At 44.3% G+C, this 21,141-nt stretch overlaps 2 protein-coding genes across 3 annotated transcripts; one reads left to right on the top strand and one right to left on the bottom strand.

The window, feature by feature from the left end:
- Window positions 1-152: 152 nt before the first annotated feature.
- Window positions 153-10,413, bottom strand: LOC147140234 (melanopsin-A-like). Of its 2 annotated transcripts, XM_086045037.1 has the most exons (11): window positions 10,214-10,412; window positions 7,891-8,033; window positions 6,738-6,871; window positions 6,234-6,437; window positions 5,576-5,747; window positions 4,975-5,154; window positions 4,760-4,867; window positions 3,328-3,517; window positions 1,743-1,907; window positions 1,592-1,651; window positions 153-1,157 (listed from the first exon to the last, which is right to left on the bottom strand). In XM_086045037.1, exons 1-11 carry the CDS (start codon window positions 10,376-10,378, stop codon window positions 993-995), a joined length of 1,686 nt encoding a protein of 561 aa, XP_085901163.1. In that variant the 5' UTR covers window positions 10,379-10,412; the 3' UTR covers window positions 153-992. The 2 variants fall into 2 exon arrangements, with proteins under 2 accessions (XP_085901163.1, XP_085901164.1); XM_086045038.1 differs by lacking the exons at window positions 153-1,157; window positions 1,592-1,651 and having other exon boundaries at window positions 1,787-3,251; window positions 10,214-10,413.
- Window positions 10,414-14,650: 4,237 nt separating this feature from the next.
- On the top strand, window positions 14,651-18,917 carry prorsd1 (prolyl-tRNA synthetase domain containing 1). Its single transcript, XM_086045047.1, has 4 exons — window positions 14,651-14,880; window positions 15,809-15,934; window positions 16,185-16,274; window positions 16,991-18,917. Exons 1-4 carry the CDS (start codon window positions 14,800-14,802, stop codon window positions 17,201-17,203), a joined length of 510 nt encoding a protein of 169 aa, XP_085901173.1. The 5' UTR covers window positions 14,651-14,799; the 3' UTR covers window positions 17,204-18,917.
- Window positions 18,918-21,141: the final 2,224 nt, after the last annotated feature.

Below are 21,141 nucleotides of genomic sequence, written 5' to 3'. Positions count from 1 at the left end.
CTTCTTCTGTGGTGCGCGGGCTTTTATTTAAAGAGATAGCAACAGTCGGCAGTCACGTGAGGAGGGCGGTCACTCGCCCGTATGTAGACACTGTGTTTATGTGTTTGTATTTTGACTATAATACAGAAATAAAGCGTCATCATCATCATAGCTAAACTGGGAACAAACAAGGCGTTTTTTTTATTTATAAAAATAAATGCAACAATGACGTGAATGTACAATAAATCCAAGAAACAATATTTTAAATGAGATTTTACATTAGAGATAATAAGTACATAATACACAGTGTTTTTCTTCACATTTTAGGTATGGAATGGTATGAAAAATCAAATTAAACACTTGACCTTTAACAACACGAGCAAGCAAAAGAAAACAAATTATAACCATTGTTTTTTTAGGTCTGACGGAGGCAACAGTCCCAATCCATGCCCCCCAAAGGATTAATCATTATCAAAATGATTGTCGATTAATCCGATAACCGATTAGTGGTTGATTAATCAATGTATTGATGCACCTCTAAACCCAACCAGTTCTTTAGTTAAATGAATGAAGAAAAAAGATTGAAACAATATAACAAATGAAATGTAATTGACCGATTACAGGAGGAATTCATGCAAAACTATTACAAATAGAACTCTTGACAAAGTAAATACAGAGCGAGCTACAACGTGTATGTCTTACATGTTCAGCGTTGAAAGGGTTCAGTGAACACTGAACACATTCAATTACAATAAAGTCACAGTACATATGGATTTAAAATAAAAAAATAAAATAAAACTTTTCCTGTTGTTGAAAACTGACTGTAAATGCGTCCATCCTCTTATGGAGGGCCAGAGAATATGATGTTGCTGTTGCTGTTAAAGTTGATTTTTGGGAAAATGTCGTTTGAAATTGGAATGTTTTTGCTATAATGACAGCAGTGTCACTTGTGTGCGCGTGCGTGAGTGCGTGTGTTTCTAAGGTTCAGCTGCAAAGCGGACCAGCCACGTGCTTCACCCAGAGCCGGACCCCGCGCCGCTGTAAGTGGCCTTGGCGCGAGCGGAGCGTGAGCTGCTGCGTCCGATGGGGAGGAAGGGGCTGGACTCGGAAGTAATGACGATGCTCGGGATGCGACTTAGCACGCTTCTGCTCACGTGAGCGTCTGCCAAGTCGGCGCTCTGCCAGTGGACAAAATGTTAAGGTTTACCATCTAGCGTATTTGATATATCTAAAAAGCAATAGACACGCTGCATCGCGGTTCATCGTCGCCGCCCCCGCTATTTTGCGTGTTTTTAGACGATAGGTTTTTAACAGTAAACACTCTTTCCTTGCTCTATGGCGGCTCAATGATTGCGCATTCTTTGTATCGACGATTTCTTTCATGTACAGTACAATTACTCAAGTGCAGGTCTCCGGTAACGTAAACATTGTTAGCTAATTGAATACAGCCTACCAACGCAAGTTAGAAGGAAAGTTGAGTAAAAAGAAGTTGGAGCAGAGTGACGGAAATGATCGAAGGGTTGTCATACTTGAAGGTCAGAGTAAGTGTTTCTTCAACTAGAATAAATGATCACGTTACATTCATTCCAGTTGTTGTGTTTTTGATACTCACGTTCGGAATGCTGCCGCGTTCACTGGCGCCAATCATGGAAATATCCGCGTCAAAAGACGTCTGCGCGCAGACAAACAAACGCACAAAGATTGCGGTCAAACGTTTATCCCAAACAAACGATGACATCATCAACGTGACGTCGCCGGCTGACCCTCTCAAAGATTCCCGAGTCATGATTCTTCATTTTGCTCTTGAAGCTGGACGACGCTTTGAATTCAGGCAATTCTGCCGTGTCCCTGCTGATGTCACTGGAGACCTGGCGGCTGGCGGGCCGGGAGCTCAGACTGGACAGGTCTGCCTCCGTGTCTGTTAAACCCTGTCCGGGAAACACACAAAAACTCTTAAATGCAAAGGGCTGTTTCTGATTCAAAAAAGAATGTGAATGCTGAGGGATTCATGAAAGTGGAAGAATCGTTGGACGCCAGATGAAAAAAGCAGAATTGAGACGCTGGCGTTGCAGTTGCAAAACGTCCCCATGAATTTAATCATGAAAAATGTTGACTTCTGAAAAATGTGATAAACAGTCTGGGGACTCTGAGGTGGCCTCTCCAATCTTGATCAAGGCGGTTCGGTCTAGTGACCTCCGAATGGCATGGCTCTGTTGGCTTCATCGAGCTGTGATCCTCCACTCACTGGAGAGGGTCGCATGCGGCTCAGTGCGAAGCCGTTAGGATGACAATCAGCACCTCCGAATCTGAAGTCTCAGTTGAAAAAGAGTCGGGTGGCCTCTCCGGGTCAAGTGGGGGACTTTGAGTACCTTTGGGGGCTCGACAGGTGGATTGGAATTGCGGACTCTGCATCGTTCTGCGCTGGTGAAGGCGGGCGGAACTAAAGGCCCTGATAGACCAAAAAGACGCTGGCCAACAGTGACAGACGCTTCCCCCCCCCTGTGGCGTCCGGCCGGCTGTCGGCACATCACGCTAGCAAAACACAGTGCAACGACAGACAGCGACGCTGACCATTAAAGTAGCTTCTGCTACTGTTGGCCGGCGGCGGATTATAAAAACGTAAACAATGCTCACGATGAACTCCCACGCGAAGTAAACCATCACGTTGTTGACACGATATTGTGAAATACTTCAATTGTCAACTCTCGCTCTTGTACTTGTAAGAAGATTAAGGCAGCTCAGGCGCGCACACTGTTTTTCTGCCTTTGATACTTCCCGTTGGTGCTCCGCGCGCTGATTTGCTAGCTAACAGCCAATCAGAGTGACCAAATGTCACGACTGGCGAAGCCGATTCAACAAACGTAAACGCCCCCAAGACGCTTACAGACGGGTTACGACAATACGACGGTGGTCACCACAGAATATCAGACGGCGCTTAAAGACGCCACGACGCTTCGCGACCTCCGACGTCGCTTTGGTGTATCAGGGCCTTAAAATGAAAGGCAAAGCTCCATATTTCCTGGTTCATTTCATTTCCCACCCTCACCTGCGGTCACTCAATATGAGTCGTGACCGAAAGAAGACGATCGACTAGAGCATCCGAAATGAGTTTCCTGTGCAGGGCTCTACTTGAGAGATGGGATGAGAAGGCCGGTCGTCCTCCGCGAGGGGCTCGGATTAGAGCCGCTTCTCCTCCGCATAGAGAAGAGCCTGCTTGGGATGCCTTCTGGATGCTTGAGGTGTCCCGGGCGCGTCCCGACGAGTGGAGTCCTCTGGGAAGACTGAGGCCGGACTGGAAAGACTTGGATGCCTCCGAGTCAAATGCCGGGCCCGATGCGGCGGACTCACCGATTCGCTGTCGGAAGCCGAGGAGAGCCGAGTCTTGCCGTGTCGTCGGAAGTGCGCGCTGATGTCGGACGTCTGGCTGGTGACGGTGGAGCGCCGCGTGGACACGAAACTGCTGCTGGCCGAGCGAAGGTCCAGAGGACGCACGCACAGAAGAGTGCCCAGACACGGGATATACTTGGCCAACGCCACCCTGCATGAGCAACAATATCACACACACGTGCTGTGACGTGAATACACTCATTGGAGTTGCCATGCAGCTAACATAGTACGCAGTTGACAAATTCCCTTTACTTGATTCAAGACCACCAAGTAGACTTTTCTAAAGCGCTGTTGAGTCGTTTTCGACTGATCAATTTGTTAGTGCGGTCAAGAGCTTTTCACCATGACGTTACTTGCAGGTGGCAAAAAGGACGAGGTAGCGCTAGCAGCGCTAGCAAACAAAGCTTTCTGTCATTTAACCAAGGCAAAGTGACTGAGAAGACCGAGCGGGAGTCTTGGTGATGATGCTCGTCTTCTTTTTGACCGGCGCAGATGGGTTGCTGGTCCGGTCGCCCGACTTCAGCGTGGCTTCAGTTCCCGCTCCACGAAAGTGAAAGTGAACGGTTGTCTGTCACTCGATGTCCACTGCAGCTGACCAGTGCCGAGTACAGTTTCCACCAAAGTCCGCCGAGACAGGTCATGGCTACCGGTGACCCCAAGCAGGAGGAGCGAGCGCCATCGAAAAAGGAAGGATGGAAGGATCCCACTTTGATGGGTTCTGTGTAAAAGGAGCTTCGGATCCCACCATGGTGTCAAAGTTTAATCAGCAAAGTGATGATGACGATGCTTTAAGCCGATGCTTTTTATCCTGCAATGATGTGACTTGCACTTGCCATGTAATGTGTATTAGTGTGTGTGTGTGTGTGGTGGTGGGGGGGGGGGGGGGTTATGCGTGTGTGTTCTTCTCCAGCCCAGTTAACATTTAGGTCAACTGAGCGGTGGATGGAGTTAACGCCTGAAAGTATTGACGTGATGCTGGGGTCAAGTAGGCAGAGACTGGTGCTGTGCACAAGTGTTTAGGTGTTGGTCTCCATCCCGGGATGAAGTCATCGACCGCCGGTAGCAATATGGCCGAAGAAGGTCAACTTGGTCACGTGTAGACTGACGGCATGCCAAAGCGCAAGAAATAAGGAGTCGATCTCACGAAGCAAAAAACAGAAGCGCAATGGAAGCCGACCCGCCGGTAGCCTCACGCGGCGCCGTCGCTGAACACCAGAGGGGCGAAAGCCGTAGCCAGAAAATAGAAAGTACGTGTTTGCGTACTCTATGAATGTTTAGTCGTCACTTGGCAGATTTCAGCTCTGGTGGGCGCGGTCAAGAAAGTAAGCCCCGCAATCCACTGTTGGACCGCGTTGACTGCGGAGGCCCATGTTCACGATTCTTGTTCTCCTACCTGTACTTGGGGTGCGTGATGGCGTAGATGATGGGGTTGTGGATGGCCGAGGCCTTGGCGATGACGGCGGGCACGGAGTTCATGTAGGGCGTCAACATGTCAGCGTAGCTGCGCAAAAGACAGCGAGAATCAAGCAACGCTCTGCATCCCACTTAGCGCATCCTCCTTTCCCATTTCTTTTTTCGACAGCTTGCATGCCAGCGCGTGGCTTTTACCCGGCAAAGGCGGTGAGCGCCACGGTGGAGTACGGCGACCAGGAGACCACGTAGAGCAAGATGACGATCAGCGCGATCTTGGCCATCTTCCACTCGTTCTGCAGCCGGTGGAAGGACTTGGTCGAGTCGCGGGAGGCCACCGGGGCGTGCACGCCGCTGCCGCTCATCTTGCCCACTGCCCTGGCGCGCGCAGTACCAGCAATCGTTCATTCGCAAAAGCCTGGCAGACTTCATTTCAATTCAAAGTAGTGTGAAACGCTTGCCCTACATGTGAACATGAGTTCCAAATCCCGCAAAAATGCGTTTTTAACCCACAGTGTGTGCAAGTGTAAATAGTTGAATGTAAAACCTTGTTTTACGTTTCACAGGCACTTTTTCAAAGAAATAAACCTCACCATACGATGTTTCATTGATTCACTAATTACGTTTTCTATTTGGAATGTAACATTGAAAAATGAAGTAAAATGACATTTTTATTAACAAAAGGTAATATTTGAATGTTTTTCTTTATTTTATATTTTGGGAAGACTCTTTTTGACCGATAAAACTACACCCTGACAACAACGTTGAAAATGATATATATATATTGCTAGCGACTGACTTGTTGGTGTTGCGAATGGCCCTGAAGATGAAGACGTAACAGTAGACGATGACGAGGAGCGGCAGGAAGAAGACAAAGACGAACAGCAGCATGGTGTACGCCCGCACCGAGGGCGTGAAGGTCACGTAGTCCCACGTGCACGACGTCAGCAGCCCTTCGGGCACGTACGCGCCTGGCGGGCGGGCGCAGACAACATGTTATTGCAAAGAATTTGGGGGGCTTGACTTTCCCTTTTTCCCCCCAATGTTGTGATTTGGGTCATTTTTTTCTATTCTGTGATTTTTGTCAACTTTGTCATTTATTGTCCATTTTGTGCATATTTTCAATTAGCACATTTGATTTTACAAATGTGGCTGATTCATTCTAATGTTTTTTCATTTTTTGTCATTGTTTCCCCCTGTTTTATACAGTTTGTGTAGCTTATCAGTTTGATCAACTTTGTGATTTTTTGGGGCGGTTCATTTTGCGTATGTTTTGCAATGTTGGGAATCGTATTTTCGACTTTTGTCGAGTTTGCACTGTAGCCTACATTTTTTTTCCCCATTTTGTCAGTTTTGTACATTGTGTTCAGTTTTGTCCATTTTATAAGTATACATTTTGTCGAGTAGAGCTCACACAAACAAGGCAACGTTTGCTGTGCGCGTGCGTGCCTACTCACTCCATCCAAAGAAGGGCGGCAGGCTCCACCCCAAGGAGTACGCCCACGCTGCAGCCAGGATGGCGAGGGCCCGTTTCTGCGACAACACGCCGATGGAGGTCAGGGGTCGCGTGATGACGAAGTATCGGTCCACGGCGATCACCGTCAGCGTGATCATGGAGCAGATCCCGAACAGCGCGCCGCAGAACGCGTACAGCTCGCACGCTGTGACACACGCGCGCGCACACACACACACACACACACACACATCAAGACCGAGCTCAAGTTACTTCGAACTAACACCAAACAAAATAAACAAATACTTGTCAAATATTTCTCCTTTTTTCATTGAACTTTTTTCTACAATTTTGTCAAATTTGTTTGCAATTTTGTCAATTTTGCATTTTTTTCCAAGTTGTAAATATTTCATCCATGTTGTACATTTGGTCCGTTTTGTACATGTAGTCCGTCGTTTGTCGATATGCGCCCCGACATTGTCTGGTGACCAGTCCAGCATGTCCGCACCTTTCTCGCCAAAGATCCACCTCTTGTGCATGCTGCTGGTGAAGAAGACGGGCGCCTGAGTGACGCACATTAGCAGGTCAGTGACGGCCAAGTTGATGATGAACATGTTGGCCGGCGTGCGCAGGCTGCGGCTCCTGAACACACACACACACACACACACACACACACACCCGCGTAATAGACAACCACAATTATGCCATTGTTAATATTAAATCAAATTAAAACAACACAATGAAACACAAATTCAAAAATAATTTCATAATTTACTAGGAATTTAAAAGTATCTTTTTTTTTTTCATGAATGTCACTGGGTGGGCAGTCTGTCAATCTGGGTGGGCCTGTGCACACCCAGGCCCACCCACGGCTCCGCCCCTGCTTTTAGGTCTTGTTCCAGTTCATTGCCGGACCTCTCCAAAGTTCCATAACACCGCCCTACTCTCACATACGTCTCACTGGCGTGGGGCAGAATCCTCGTGCCAAGCCCACGTCACAATGTGTGACTCCATGCACTGAACTGGATTCAACCAGTATGTGTGCCAAGAGTGCATAATTAAGGAAAGCCAAACAAGCCAAAGGTCACAGCGACACAACGGCCTAGCTTGAATAATGTGCGCCAAACAGGCCTCATCGAAAACGGGCGGGCAACCGTACGGATGTACGACATATGCTGTGCAAAAGAAACATGGCATCATCATGTGGGTGTCACTTGAAATTACATGAAAATTGGAAAAAGGCGATGAAATGTGAATTCTCCACTTTGGTGTGAAAGTCTATTTCTTTGCGTGACATCCTGACTGATTGTTTTGGACTGTTGCTCCCCCAACGCAACGTCTCGCATAAATTCCATCGATGGGCGTCTGCTTAGTGCTGCCGTTAATAACGAATCGCTTCAAAGCATTCTGGGAAAATGTCCGCTGGGCGCAAGACAGGCGACGGCTGTAGCGCACGCCAGCACAGCGAGGAGGAAAAGACGTCTGCGATTGGCATCGAACCACGAAAAACGACGTTAGCCATGATCCTCTGCTTGGCAGGCCGTGAATGTTTTCTTTTAGCTCTTTTGCTGCTGCCAAGGTGTTAAGTTGGAAAGCAAACACAGCCCACGAAACGGATGACGTCATTTTGTCGCCGCGACCATATTTCGTGGCGCTCCCACCTGCTGAAAGCGTAGATGACCAGGAAGTTGCCGACCGATCCGGTGATGCCGATGGCGAGGATGACAGAGCCGATGGTGTAGTGGGCGTGGTCGGGCACGTCCACGGTGGGGAACGGGCGGGCGGCCCGCGGCGCCATCGCCACCTGGAGGACAAGAAGGAGAATTCACCTGAATTGGACAACTCTGACTGCATGAAATTTGGTGGACAGGTCGATCATGACGAGGCCCACCAAAAAATCTCAGGAAGCCATGTCTGAAAGAAAAGAGGAAGACTGGAGCGCAGCCATATTGAGGTGACTTTGTAAGTCTTCACAAAGTGATTTAAAATCGCATTTCTTCCAGATTGGGTATCGCTAATGAACTGTCCACTGAGGGCAGCAAACTCAAACATATTATGAGTACATAACATGCTATGAGTACCAATGGTATGAATGTTAAAATGTGTGAGGGGTATTATATTAGGCCCATCATGAGGATTAAACATGTCATTAGTGAGCCGCTTCCTTGCAAGCCGGCTGCTATTTATCCACAGTTGAATGTAAATGAGGCGCTCCTTGATGTAATCACATTAGCATTCGGCGCGGTGAGACGCCTTCCCGTTAGCCCGTCTGGCTAATCAGCAGCGAGCAGCTCCTTCATACCCACCGAGAGATGAATTACGAATTTCTCCGCGGAGTCGCTATGATCGCAACTTTAATTAAGCCGCCCCTCTCTTGTCTCCATTTGAGCGGCGCGCAACAAAGATGGAGGTCGGGCAGAGGAGAAGTTGCTTCTTAATTCCATGTCCTCCTCCGGGAATATTTGACCCTTTCATTAAAAGAAAAAAAAAAAAAAAGCGGTTCTCGGCCAGAGTGTCCATTTCCCAGAATTCCCGAGTGGGAAGGTTAGAGGATGGAAGCTGAGCTAAGAGGACGAAATGAACTTTTGAGATAAGAGCTTTTTGCAAAACAAAGTTGATAGCGTGAGTGTCGCCCGTTGCGTGCGAAGGCCCTCTTGGAATCCTTGTTTATTATTCTTCTGAAAAATGATTCAACTTTTTCAAAATGCCTGAAAGGTAACCAGCCAAAACTGAAACCCCTTTGAGGGAATTCTCCCGAATGAGTCAGAAGAATAAGTTAATACATCTAAACTGCTGTCTTTGAACCTAGCAGAGTCTTGGAGTATCTACATGCTAATACTGATGCTAATGCTACTTATGTTACGGCTGCATTAGTTCCAATGAGCCTTTGGATGTCCTTCACAGCGGTGCCGAGTTCTTGACTAACAATTCAACGTGTGTTTTCTCTGCGCGTGTTTCACTGGATGTGTGTGGAACAATCCCAGCATGCCTCGCTTGCATGGTCTCAAAGCGCTCAATCCCAAGTCATGAAGACATCAGCACTCTTGACGTCCACACCGCACGCCATCACTTCCATTGCAAAGACCTTTGATTCAAATCTGACGGGGAATCCTCGGGGAGTCTCATTCCTATTCTCCCCAATCGCATCAAGTCTGAAGCCGTGATCAGCTCATTTGATCCAAGTCTTACGAGGAAGTGTTTTTGCGGGGCTTTTCAGTGCCATATCCCGGTCGGCGCAAGTCCTTCGTTGCTAGCTGACAGCCGCTATCATGCAGGTCATTCGATCCAAGTCTCGAAAGAGTTGCGGGTCTTTCAGTGGCATTCTTAAACGAGTCCAGATCATTTTAAGACACTCCCAGACGTTCATTTCCATTCTCCAGTAGGACTGGCTGCCTTTACGATGGGGAGGCCTTCAGAAGGCGCTGCGAGTTGCTAGTAGTAATGCAATCAACATGTTTCTATATGTGTTCCAGTGTTGTTCGAGTAAAGTGGAGGATGTCACAAGTGCGCTGGCTCAGTGTTGATGTTGACGGATTGTTGTGCATGCAGCATCCACAGTGAAGTAGGTCAGTGAAGTTTCCCTTCATGGGATCGATATGCGCTGCAGACCTTGCCCTCATCCACCGATTGTGTCGATAACATCGCGCATGTCTTTGATATCAACCTTTTAAACGTGTCGATTCAATGTTCATTGGCCAATCGCAAAACCTCATATTTGCTTGAAGCTTGTTGTTGTGATGACATCAGCAGGCAGACCTTTCTGTAATGTTCACTCACTTCTGGGCATTCTACATCAGTCACATTGTTTTCATTAAGCCGTGTCGAAGGTCACGTCATTTATCGGCCGATGTCGAAACAGACGTCTTTGGATACCTTTCGTTTGATTCATTTTTCCTTACCCGCTCACCTGTGGCGTCGGGAAGCAGGCGAGCGTTAATTGACGCTCATCGTTGATGGAGTTCGGAAGCGCAAAGTGGGACTCACCGTCGGCGAGGCTTCGGCGGCGGTCTGCAGCTCCGTGGGCCGGTACGCGGCGTCCACGGGAGAGCCGAAGCCGGAGTCGGAGCCGGTGAGGGTGCCGGTGGTCCAGGCGCGGGTCCCGCTGGCGCTGCTGCCGGAGATGAAGGTGTGGTGGCGCGTAGCGCTCATCCTCCTCCTCCTCTCTTCCTCCTCCTCCTCCTCCTCCTCCTGGCGCCAACTGCACCGTCAACACGTGCAACCCTCATGTACGCGGACATCTTTTACTTTTAATTGCACATGCACACACACATGCACGCACAATAATACACACGCGGACTTACACACATTTTACGCACATGTGAACGCGCACAAAAACACAAAAACCTGCAGAGACACACGCAGAAACTCACGCTCACGAATACACACGAACACACACACGCTCTCTCGCTCTCTCTCTCTCTCTCTCTCTCTGATATGTGCACGCACACACACACGCGGCTATACACACACAAACATGCACGTATACAGAATGCTAAATACACGCATAAGCACACAAAAACACACGCAAATATAGCTGTGTGTGCGCGTACGGGTTCAAGCGTACACAAACAAGGAAACACACGAACGTGGATCCACACGTATACACTAACAAACATACATGGTCCACATGTTAGGTGTGTTGCAATACCTCTTTCTTCCTCAGTGGCGGCGACGGCGAGTCCCGGGAGCAGCCTGAAGGTACACACAGATTGAGTACATTCAAATTCAAATCATTCAAACTCGTCAATGTTCATTTGATTTTTTGTCAACAATTGCCTTTCCCACATGACCCAAAATGTAAAAATAAAAGCCCCAAATGTAACATTTACATATTTAGTGTTCACATTTCTTGACTAAATGATTCCAATTTCTAAATGTTCAGCTCATTCAATGTATCGTGAACATTTCGCAACATTTTCAGTCCGAAAGTCCGAAATTTGGCATTTTTAAATATTCAGCAGCAGTTTTCACATTTTTCGACCAATTCAAACCATTCCAACTTCGAAACGTTTTGCTCATTCAAGCAAAAATGAAATTATGTGAACGATTCCAATTACCAAAATTTGCTAAATAAATCAGACATTTTGCATGTTGACTTCCACTTTTGACATTTATTGACCATTTGAAGCCATTCCAACTTCAAACTCTTCAGGCCATTCCCGTTCCCAAACTTTCCTAAGTTGTCAAAATAAAATCCAGAATTTCAACATTTTTACATTTTCAGCTCCAACTTCTACATTTCTTGATCGATTGCAACACTCCAGCTGTTCAGATCTTCCCTCGTCATTTCCCATCATTCCATATGTTTCCACAATATTTCATTCAGCACTTTGGCTTTCACGCCCATTTCCTTCAGAAATGGCATCTCTTCATTTTTGTGAACACAAAGTGAAGATTTGATTTCGTGTCCGTGCATATCACTCCGCCGTTCATACAAATCAAGGCAGTTTTTGTTGAAGGTGAACTTTGACTTTACCTGAAGAGACCAAAGATGATGACGAGAATCCAAACTATTCACGTTCCAAAAAATAGGGAAGGCGAAGTTATTCTGAACGTCCACCAAGTTCACTGAGCAAAACAAGACAAGTCTTCAAACGTCATCTTCATGACTACAACAAGACAGGAACCTTTCACTGCTAAAAGACTTCACCTCCGCTCAGGTGCACCTTATATAAGGAACCTCGGACGCACGCGAACACGCACGCACACAATTGTGTGTGTTATGTATGTGGGTCGCTGTGTCAATGCAACAGAGAACATTAGGAGATGAGGACAAAAAGCTGGAATCAAGCCAAAACAAAGCGAGCGAGCGAGCGGCAATTTCATTATGTACACTTTCTAATGTGCTCCAACAACACGCGCATTCGTTTACAAAAAGACAACTGTCAATAGCATTGTTGTTATTATTACAAAATACACCGCAGGGTCGCGCCCAAGTCAGGTCCTCGAGCGCCCCTATCCATGCAGCCAGTTTTCGATGTTTCTCTCCTCCAACACATATACACCTCATGATGCGAATGACCAGGATCGGTTGATGATGAGCCGATCATTTGAATTCGACCGAACTTGGGCACCCCCGATACAGCAGTATCACCAGCATGTATTTTAATTACACTTTATACACGTGCGTCCCAATACATTTGAACAGGGCCGACACATTTTATTTCTGTATCAATTAAGTAGAATGTGAAAGAGTAAAAATATCATTATACTCAAACACTTGAGGATTTTATTATTTTATTTTTCACAACTTTAATGACTATTAAAAAAAAAAAAAAAAAAGATGAGTTTTACACAAGAAACTTTCAATTTCAGAATGTAAGAATTTAGAAAGGAATCGTAGCCTTATTTACATTCATGACATAGTTACAGTCGGAAAATACCGAAAAATAGCCTAAAATTTCCACATTCTAAATGGATGCTTTCCTACGTAACATTCGAATTCTTTGAGACAGTGAAGAGTCACGCTCGTGTGAGCCGGAGCGATCATCAGAATCACCAAGGTGTACGTACAATATATGGTCGCCACGGTAACAGAGAGCAGTGGCCACTTCATCATTGCATCAAGTCAGTGAAGAGGAATGTAGGACACGGAGTGATTGACAGCTGGGAAATGCACACACTTGAAGGTCATTGGGCAGAGGACTCCATTGTGTGCGCAGTCAAGTAATTACGGAGATTATTAGTGGAGGGAGGCTGGCCACTAGAGGGCGCTTGGGTGCCACCCCGATATTCACCACAAAGACATGACCTCAAAGTCCAATGAAACTATTTCTCGGAAATATACTCTATGTGTGGGGGTCATTTTCATCTAATTTGATCCCACTGAATTTTACTTTGGCAATCAATTCATTTTACTGACAGTTGATATCGTTCAAAAGGTAATAAGTGTTTCGGAGAAAAAAGAAATGGCTCTAAAGTGACATTTTTCACACTTTTAGTGCCAATATGTCTTTACTGTTCTGTGTTCCAAATGAAATCTGCAGATTTTTTGAAAATGCTAATCACATTTTTTGGGTAGATTGGCTGTTTCAGCCCGGGAGACATTTTCACATAGAAAAGCAAGGCGGTATAAGAACATCGCTGGATTAGATTTTTTTTTTTTTTAACAAGTGACTTTACACTTGTTCCATTATTGATGGAATGAAAGAAAAATGACCGACTAGCGCACAGTATTAGCTGTGGAACAAAAAGTACATACAAAAAGAAATGGAATCGTCTCTTTGGCAACATAAACACCGGGACTCAATACAGCCACAATGACCTTCGGATGTTTGTTTGTTTGTTTGTTTGTTTGTCTGGCGTCCATTGTTGAGTGACATCCGCATCGACTTTTTTCTCCTCCCGCTTTGCCGCCTCCATCGACCCAAATCTCCCGACATTTAGCTGCTGTTCATTTGCTAAAAGGCTGTCGGCTTCATCGACGGCCACCTCGCCAAAGTGGGTCGACGACGTACGCGAGCGGGCTTTCCATTCAGGTGGAAGTGGAACGAGGACACATGTTCTCGTCAAACAATGCGACACACAAGAAAAAGGTTCACGGTCGTGCACCTCGACTTTAAACTTGATTTTTGTTTTCAATAAAGTAAAGAAGCTCTGCATTTGTATACAATCTCACTCAAAGAAAATGTACATTTTATAACGTGTAATTACTGTATGTATTGAAGTTTTGGTGTGTTGGATGTGTGCCTTTAAGGGGTGCGGCATAGTGAATGACATCAGGAGCTGACGTCAGTTCGTCTGTGTGTGAGCATCTCGGTGTGAGCTGTTGCCAGCAGCAGCTCCTCACAAGTTCCCCGACATTCGCAGTTGTTTGCGCTTTTTTTATTTTTATTTGTTGCTTTGTGAGGCAAACTTTGAGTTGCGGGCAGTGTTGCCACACACCTTGGCAAGATAACGTAGTAGATAACAGAATCAGATTACTTGATTTTAAAAGTAACTTAGTTACTTTATGATTTTAAAAGGAACAGATTAAAACTTACTTTATTGATTACATTCAGCAGATGCTAACAACCACGCTTAAGACAAAAATGACAACCAGTTTTGCCAAAATTTTATTGGAAGTGCCTTTTTAACAGTAATGTTTGGATTTTTTTTTATTTAAAAAAATGAAATAAAAACAGCCTGTTTTGACATCAGTTAAAATAAGTAGTTTTTTTTTAAAAGCCAGTCTTACTGGTTTTAACATATCATAAAGAGGTTACTTCTTTTTATATAAAAACAAAACGGTCTTTCTAGACTACACATATATTTTCATAATAATATGTAAAACAAAGACGCGGTTTTTAGCTGACATATAACTGTTAATACTGTGATGCAAAACTTAACATTTATAATGTTCTAAAAAAGAAAAGAAAAGGTCACGTGAGGTTCAGCAATAAGCTGCACGTTTGCAGAAAGTCTCCAGTAGATGGCAGCATATGGTAGCGAGCACTGCGGTAGCCACAAGAAAAGAAAACATTGACAGCAAAGAAGAAGAAGAAGGAAGGCCGTACCTGCTTTCTGCACTTTGTCTGACTGTCTTACTTTTTTAACACAGTGATTTGACTAAAAAGGTCTATTTATTAAAGATGTCTGGGGAGCTGCGGGCAGAACTGGAGAAACATTTGGAGGCTTTAAACATCCAGACGACCTGCGTGGATCACCCGCCGGTAACACCACACAGCATGCACACATGCAACGTGTCAGTGAATTGCAAAAGTCACAAAATCAGAAAACGTACAATTTGCTTGCCATTGCGGAAGAAGTAAATGATAGCATGTAGATTGAGAAGCAAGCAATGGAACTCAAATAAAAATGTTTATATTTAGTGTTTTTCTGCTTACTGTCATCTAAAATCAAGAACTGACACACGTTTGAGGCCACCGGTGCATCAACGGGAACTCCTTGGTTAATTCGGCGATCTCACATTTATATTTAGAGGTATTTTTCTGTGGAATTATTTCAGCTTTTGGTCATTCGTCTTCTTTCCACAAAGACACGCTACGTTGGCACTCTTTAAATGAAACCGGATGTTGTAGTTGGCCAACTCTTATACAGATCATATTGTTAAATCAATTCAAGTTTAAATCACGAATTTTAGCCAACATTGTTTATGAAGTTGCCCGCACAAGCAATGCAAAGTGAAAAATGCCCCGTTTTCCGATGGAGTCTGGCGTCTCGCCACCTGAATAAACGCTTGACTTGGCGAGTGGGCGTTGTTTCACTTTTGCGCGCAGAGCGGCTAACATTCAAGAGTCACACAATACATTTGTGACAAGTTTACAAACTCCTCTTGAGGTTTATACTTATTTGTAGACTGAACTTTTGGACCCGTTTGCGCCTTTTGGCTAGCTGTCTCCTGCAGGGGGCGCCACAACATCATTTACAGTATGAGTGGACTCAAGTCGACGTACAGGACATACGAATTCGGAACTTTCTCACTATGAGGCAAACTTTCTAAACAGTAGCGTATCATGCCGCCTTTAAATTGCTTTCAAAAATGAGGTTTAAAAGAACTAGCTTCTAAAGCCCCTATTAATCACTGTAACCAATGATATGTTTTTGTTCACGTTTGTTGTCTTTGTTTGTGTTTGTGAGGTTTTTACGGTGGAGGAGATGATGCCTCACCTCCAGGACGTGAGCGGTGCCGTCTCCAAGAACCTTTTCCTCAAAGACAAGAAGAAGAAAACTTTGTGGTTGGTGTCGACACGTCACGACAGGCAGGTGAGGCCTGCATCGTCCAGCACCCAACCATTGATGTTATTTTCTCATTCCCTACTTCCCAATTATTACAGGGACTTGAGTGGACTTCTTAGTGAACTATATGGTTGACTATATAAAAATCTCTATGCATGAATTAATGCGAAGTGATTTCTTGGGTGGAGTTTTTGAGGGGAAAAATCTATTTCCATTCTATGATAATCCGTATATAGTGAGTGAACCATTTCCAACTTCCCACGTTGCTCCTGTGCAGGTGAACCTCAACGAGCTGGCCAAGAAGCTGTCGGTGGGCAGTGGGAACCTTCGCTTTGCAGATGAGGCCACCATGCTGGACAAACTCAAGGTGATGCAACAAGTTAATAACAACTGTTGTGTTTTGGGGTGGGTGGGTGTTGTAGTCTTTTTTTTTTTTTTTTTTCCTCAGTATTTGCCTTGTTCCCCTTTTCGAAGAAACATGTAGTGTCTGACATTAGCGGTGGCCCGATGGCCTGGGCCCACCACGTGATTGTTTTGGGCCACCCGAAGTTCACTGATGCTGGCCCCAATGGGCCATCGGCACAAATTTCATAAATGAATGTGATGAAGTCAACAGGTTCTTGCTTTTTAAAGATCTAAGATTCAATATTTGGAGTTTTATCCACTTCAATTAATCACTCATCTTAATCTTTGTTCTTTTCCCCCTGTGCACATTCAAAATACTACTGCTAGCAATAGTACTGTAGACAAGCCGTTAGCCACAGCTGCTACGCTCTTAACATGATTTACGATAACCCTTAGTAGCCAGTCGCATCAATTAATAGTCTAGAAGTAGCAAGCTCTCTGTTTCAAACAGGTTGGTAAATACATCAATCCCTCTCCTATAATATTGCTTTCTTGTAATTTGGTTTTGTTTCGTCAGTAGGCAATAACAGAATTTACAGCAATTGGTTAAAAAACAGATATCAGCAATAAACTTTTTATCCGATGAATCGATGGAATAATCCGTTTAAAAAAAAAATACTGGCTTAGACAGCGCTACTCCAACTCAACAAAGATGTTATGTTGACGCTTGTGGTTCAGGTGGGTCAGGGCTGCGCCACGGCTCTGGCTGTGCTCTTCGACAAGGACCGCAGCGTCACCTTGGTCTTGGACCGAGACCTGCTGGAAGGCGGCCACCACATGGTTTACTTTCACCCCATGACCAACAGCGCCACCATGGGGATGAGGCCCCAAGACCTGCTGCGCTTCCTCAAGGACACCGGACACGAACCGGTCCTGGAGGACTTTGAGTAGACTGGAAGAACTGCGAGAAGAATCTGGTTTTGGATGGGAGAAGCATCCTAGTCACGCATAAATGAAGCAGCGAAGTGAGCGGGAGCCGACAGCGGAGCACAAGATGGAAGAAGCACAGCTAATATCATCATCTTCCTAAAATAATGGCCCAAGTCCATCCATTAACTAGGATTTAGAAAAAAATCATTAGAAAAATTGGACCAAAAAACGAATATATTTATTCATAATTTCATTTCAGGGGTAGAATTAACTACAGTTGTAGCCGATTTTAGAGGAGGCGTTTTATGTCTTTTTTTTCCCTTGTAAAAGGCCATTATTTTAAGGATGTGATATGAAACATCAAAGCAGTGGCAGGCAATGGATTTGCTACATTTGGTACCTGGGACCTCAGTGGGGACTTACTTGACCTGATCCACCGCTTCACTATTTCACTGACAACTGTTTTTAAAGCAGAGTTCTCTATATTGCCAAGACCAACAATAGGCTGCATTGATCTGTGACAATATAAGATCTTGTTTTACTGAAAAAAATGTTGTTCGTAGCTTTTCCATTCTTAAGTAATCGACAGTACAACATGGGTTGCTTTTACCATAAACAGATTTTTGACAAAAAAAACGCAGAAAACAGGCTTTTATACAATACAATACAATCTTATTTATATAGCACATTTCATAACAGCTAGGGCTGTAACAAAGCGCTTTACAATACAATAAAACAAAAACAATACAAGGCTGTGGTACATGCATTAATAAATATAGACATAAATAATATATAAAATATAATGATTGCCCTTTTTGTCATCACTGTTCCAAATAAGAGTTATTTCCAAATTGTCTGTTTGCATGGAAAGATTGTTTCACACCTTGAGTCTCACTCGTTTCGTGTCACTCACATTGTTCACCTGATCACTATTCTCACCTTTTTCTATTTTCACAATATAACAAAACGTTTACATTGGCTTGTTTTAAACTGTTCTGCGAGCTCTTATTTTGATGTTCCCTGCTAGGGAATGTTCCTGCAGTTCGCCCCCGCTAACGCTCTCACGCACACACAAACACACGCCCCTTAACTGCATCACTAATGAGAATGTATTGTTGCATTGTTGATGAAATTAGCAAATGAATAACTGCTCACTGACGCTCCGTTCCCAGGCATTCTTTCACTTTCACTGTGCGTGCGCGTGAGAACTTCATATAGTACTAGTACTTTACTATTTACTAGTACTTTAATCCTATTTAAACCTTTTTTAAATATTAGCTGAAATAAGCGCCGGTTGTATTTTTAGTTCACTATTTAACCAAACTAGTCATATTTGCTTTAATTAATTGTGTCAGGCTGGTGAGATGTGAGGAAGTGGGATCCACATTTCTTAAATGCTTTTAGCAGCTGGAGGGTTTTTATTATGGTCAAGCTGAGAGAAACGAAAGGCTCAGTGAGTCACTCAGAAGGTCCGGTCGCCATGGCGATGCAAAGTTGCGGTGTGCCAGTCAGCAGCTTGCGAGGGTAAGACCTTTACACAGTGTTATAACTGTTCAAGCGGAAGTCAACACAAACTTTTTTTCTCAAGAATATGTTCTGCGCAAGCCCACTAGTTGAAACAATGCATTCTGATCAATATGGAATATGACTTAAGCAGCAAAATCCCGCCGCTTCTAGCCATCTAAGGGCGGCGGCCATTTTGTCACCTCTGTCGACTGAAAATGACATCACAGTTACTGGGCTCAGGTAACGACCAATCACAGTTCACCAGTTTTCTGAAGCTGAGCCATGATTGGTTGCGACCTGAGCAACTATGATGTCATTTTCAGTCAACAGCAAGTGGCAAAATGGCCGCCCCCTTTTGCTACTTAACTCTTGTTCCACAAGCACAATATTACCGGTAATCAGAATCCCTTGTTACAGCTTGGGTCCCTACATAGAACATATTTTTTGAAAAAAATGTTTGGGTTGATTCCCTATTTAATGATGTAAATAAGCAAGCAACAAATAACATGTAGTGTACCATGCAATGTTGCTGACTATTCTTGCTGCATGTATTGTCGTAGGCCTTTGCAGTAATGTCGTATTGTCTTTATATGCGATTAATATGTAGTTATCATCACTCCGCCGCTGATCATTAATAATGCTTTTATGGGTAGGGCAGCTTCATTTATAGGGTGCTTATTTCATACACAAGGTAACTCAATGTGCTTCACAAAATTAAAAGTACAACTTTTAAAAGCATTTACGAACAAAAGAGTTCAAGACGTTTAAAAGCAAATTGAAGACATAAAAGTAGCTTCGTAAAAATTACTACCTGAACATACTGTAGAGTGCAAGAACATTTAAATAAAAAAAAGACCTCAATCAATGCTGCTGACTCTTCTTTCTGCATACCGTTTGTATGCATATTTCTTCATGCATGGTTGCGGCCGGCATCATTCTCAACTTCGTCTATATAAACTGCTTGTACAGGTATGTGGTCGCTTTTTTTCTGTTACATAATAACTCTACTCTAGTGATAGAGTTAGTCTCTTGATGCTGTTCCCAGTCACCTCTGTATGTCCTACTTATTTTTCCTGTACAGTTTGCCATATTCACTTTCATACGTAGGCTATACTGTTGATATGATTTATTTCTGTAATTAACAGTACATTTGCTTATGTTGACACATACACTGCTTATGTTGAAAATATTCTCATAGAATTTGGATATTTCAAAAAATAATCATATAACAACAACTAATGCTAATGTATCCATATATTTCTTTGGTAGACGACAACAGAGGACCACGTCGAGATTGACTCCCAACAAACATTCAAGTCAAAGTCACGCAAAGTGAACTCGTGTCCAAAAAGTGAGTCCTCTGAATGAACCCTGAGGCCAAGAGTGACCTTTGAACTCTGAGTAGAGCCAAGCAGAGTTATTCTTTCTGACTCGCTCTTTCTCCATCTGCTTTCCATTGCTTTGCGGCCCTATCACCGTGGCGACCAACCTCAAGACTGGTCGCTATGGGAGACGCTCCAGAAATAAGCTTTAACCTATGTGTGCGTGTGTGTGTGTTAGCCTTTCTCACACATACATAATGACAGTATCAGAGAGTTGCACTTGTGTGTGAGTGTGTGTGTGTGTGCGTGTGTGTGTGTGTCTAAAGTGCTGTGATGGAATAATTCCTTGACAAACAATAGCAGAGAAGAAATACAAGTCAGAAGACTCGTGGGACTAGCATGTGTGCTAAGCTAACTATGAACAGTTAATTATGGTGACACGATCACGTGAGATATTTTTTATTTACCGGTAATTTTGGATGAGACGAAAATATATTTTGACTGCAGAGAAGCGGGTAGCTAGCGGGCATTGGCACGAAGCATTAGCTCATTGTTAGCACAGCACCTAATTACATCTCACACTCTCATCAAAACGGGCATAACGGTTTGTTTGGTTTATGACGTTTTTCCAGATAGTGGTTACCATGGTTACAAGTGAGGATGTTTCAATTCCCATAATGTTCCTTCTCTCCTTCCTAAACTAGAAGCACAAAATGGAATCAAGTAACAGCTCACTGACAGCGTCAATCACAAGTGGGTACTGTGATATGGAGATTCATGTAGTTACAGTCAGGTCCATAAATATTGAGACATTGATGCAATTCTCATCTTTTTGGCGCTAAACACCACCGTAATGATGTGAAAATAAAGCCAATGTTTACGGACCTGACTGTATACTGCCATAAACTAAAAGCCACATTGTTCTTTCGTTCTTTCAGGTTGCCGTGCTTGATAATAAACAACAGAAGTTGACAGAGTACACATAGTGACACTGACACACAGGCAGCACCACCAGAGGCCGAGTGGTGGACATTTCTGAGGTTGAGGGTTGCAATTTGGTGTTGATATGTAACATTATCCTTCATGAGTGTGTGCACTTCCGGGATGACATCATCGTCACGACTGTAATGT

This window comes from Filicampus tigris, chromosome 11 (genome assembly GCF_054856515.1).
Source record: "Filicampus tigris isolate MCC_2025a chromosome 11, RoL_Ftig_1.0, whole genome shotgun sequence".
Lineage (NCBI taxonomy): Eukaryota > Metazoa > Chordata > Actinopteri > Syngnathiformes > Syngnathidae > Filicampus > Filicampus tigris.
The sequence above is the reverse complement of the archived record's forward strand: the minus strand, read 5'-3'. Positions and strand labels throughout refer to the sequence as shown.

What these genes read in the sequence shown, in the direction of transcription:
- LOC147140234 (XM_086045037.1), bottom strand. Translation starts at nt 10,378, where the DNA reads ATGAGCGCTACGCGCCACCACACCTTCATCTCCGGCAGCAGCGCCAGC. An exon ending in ATCACGCACCCCAAGTACAG is followed by an intron (nt 3,518 to 4,759) that starts GTAGGAGAACAA and finishes TTGCTCATGCAG; the next exon opens with GGTGGCGTTGGCCAAGTATA. An exon ending in AACGCGGCAGCATTCCGAAC is followed by an intron (nt 1,158 to 1,591) that starts GTGAGTATCAAA and finishes GTCCACTGGCAG; the next exon opens with AGCGCCGACTTGGCAGACGC.
- prorsd1 (XM_086045047.1), top strand. Translation starts at nt 14,800, where the DNA reads ATGTCTGGGGAGCTGCGGGCAGAACTGGAGAAACATTTGGAGGCTTTA. An exon ending in CCTGCGTGGATCACCCGCCG is followed by an intron (nt 14,881 to 15,808) that starts GTAACACCACAC and finishes TGTGTTTGTGAG; the next exon opens with GTTTTTACGGTGGAGGAGAT. An exon ending in CGACACGTCACGACAGGCAG is followed by an intron (nt 15,935 to 16,184) that starts GTGAGGCCTGCA and finishes GCTCCTGTGCAG; the next exon opens with GTGAACCTCAACGAGCTGGC.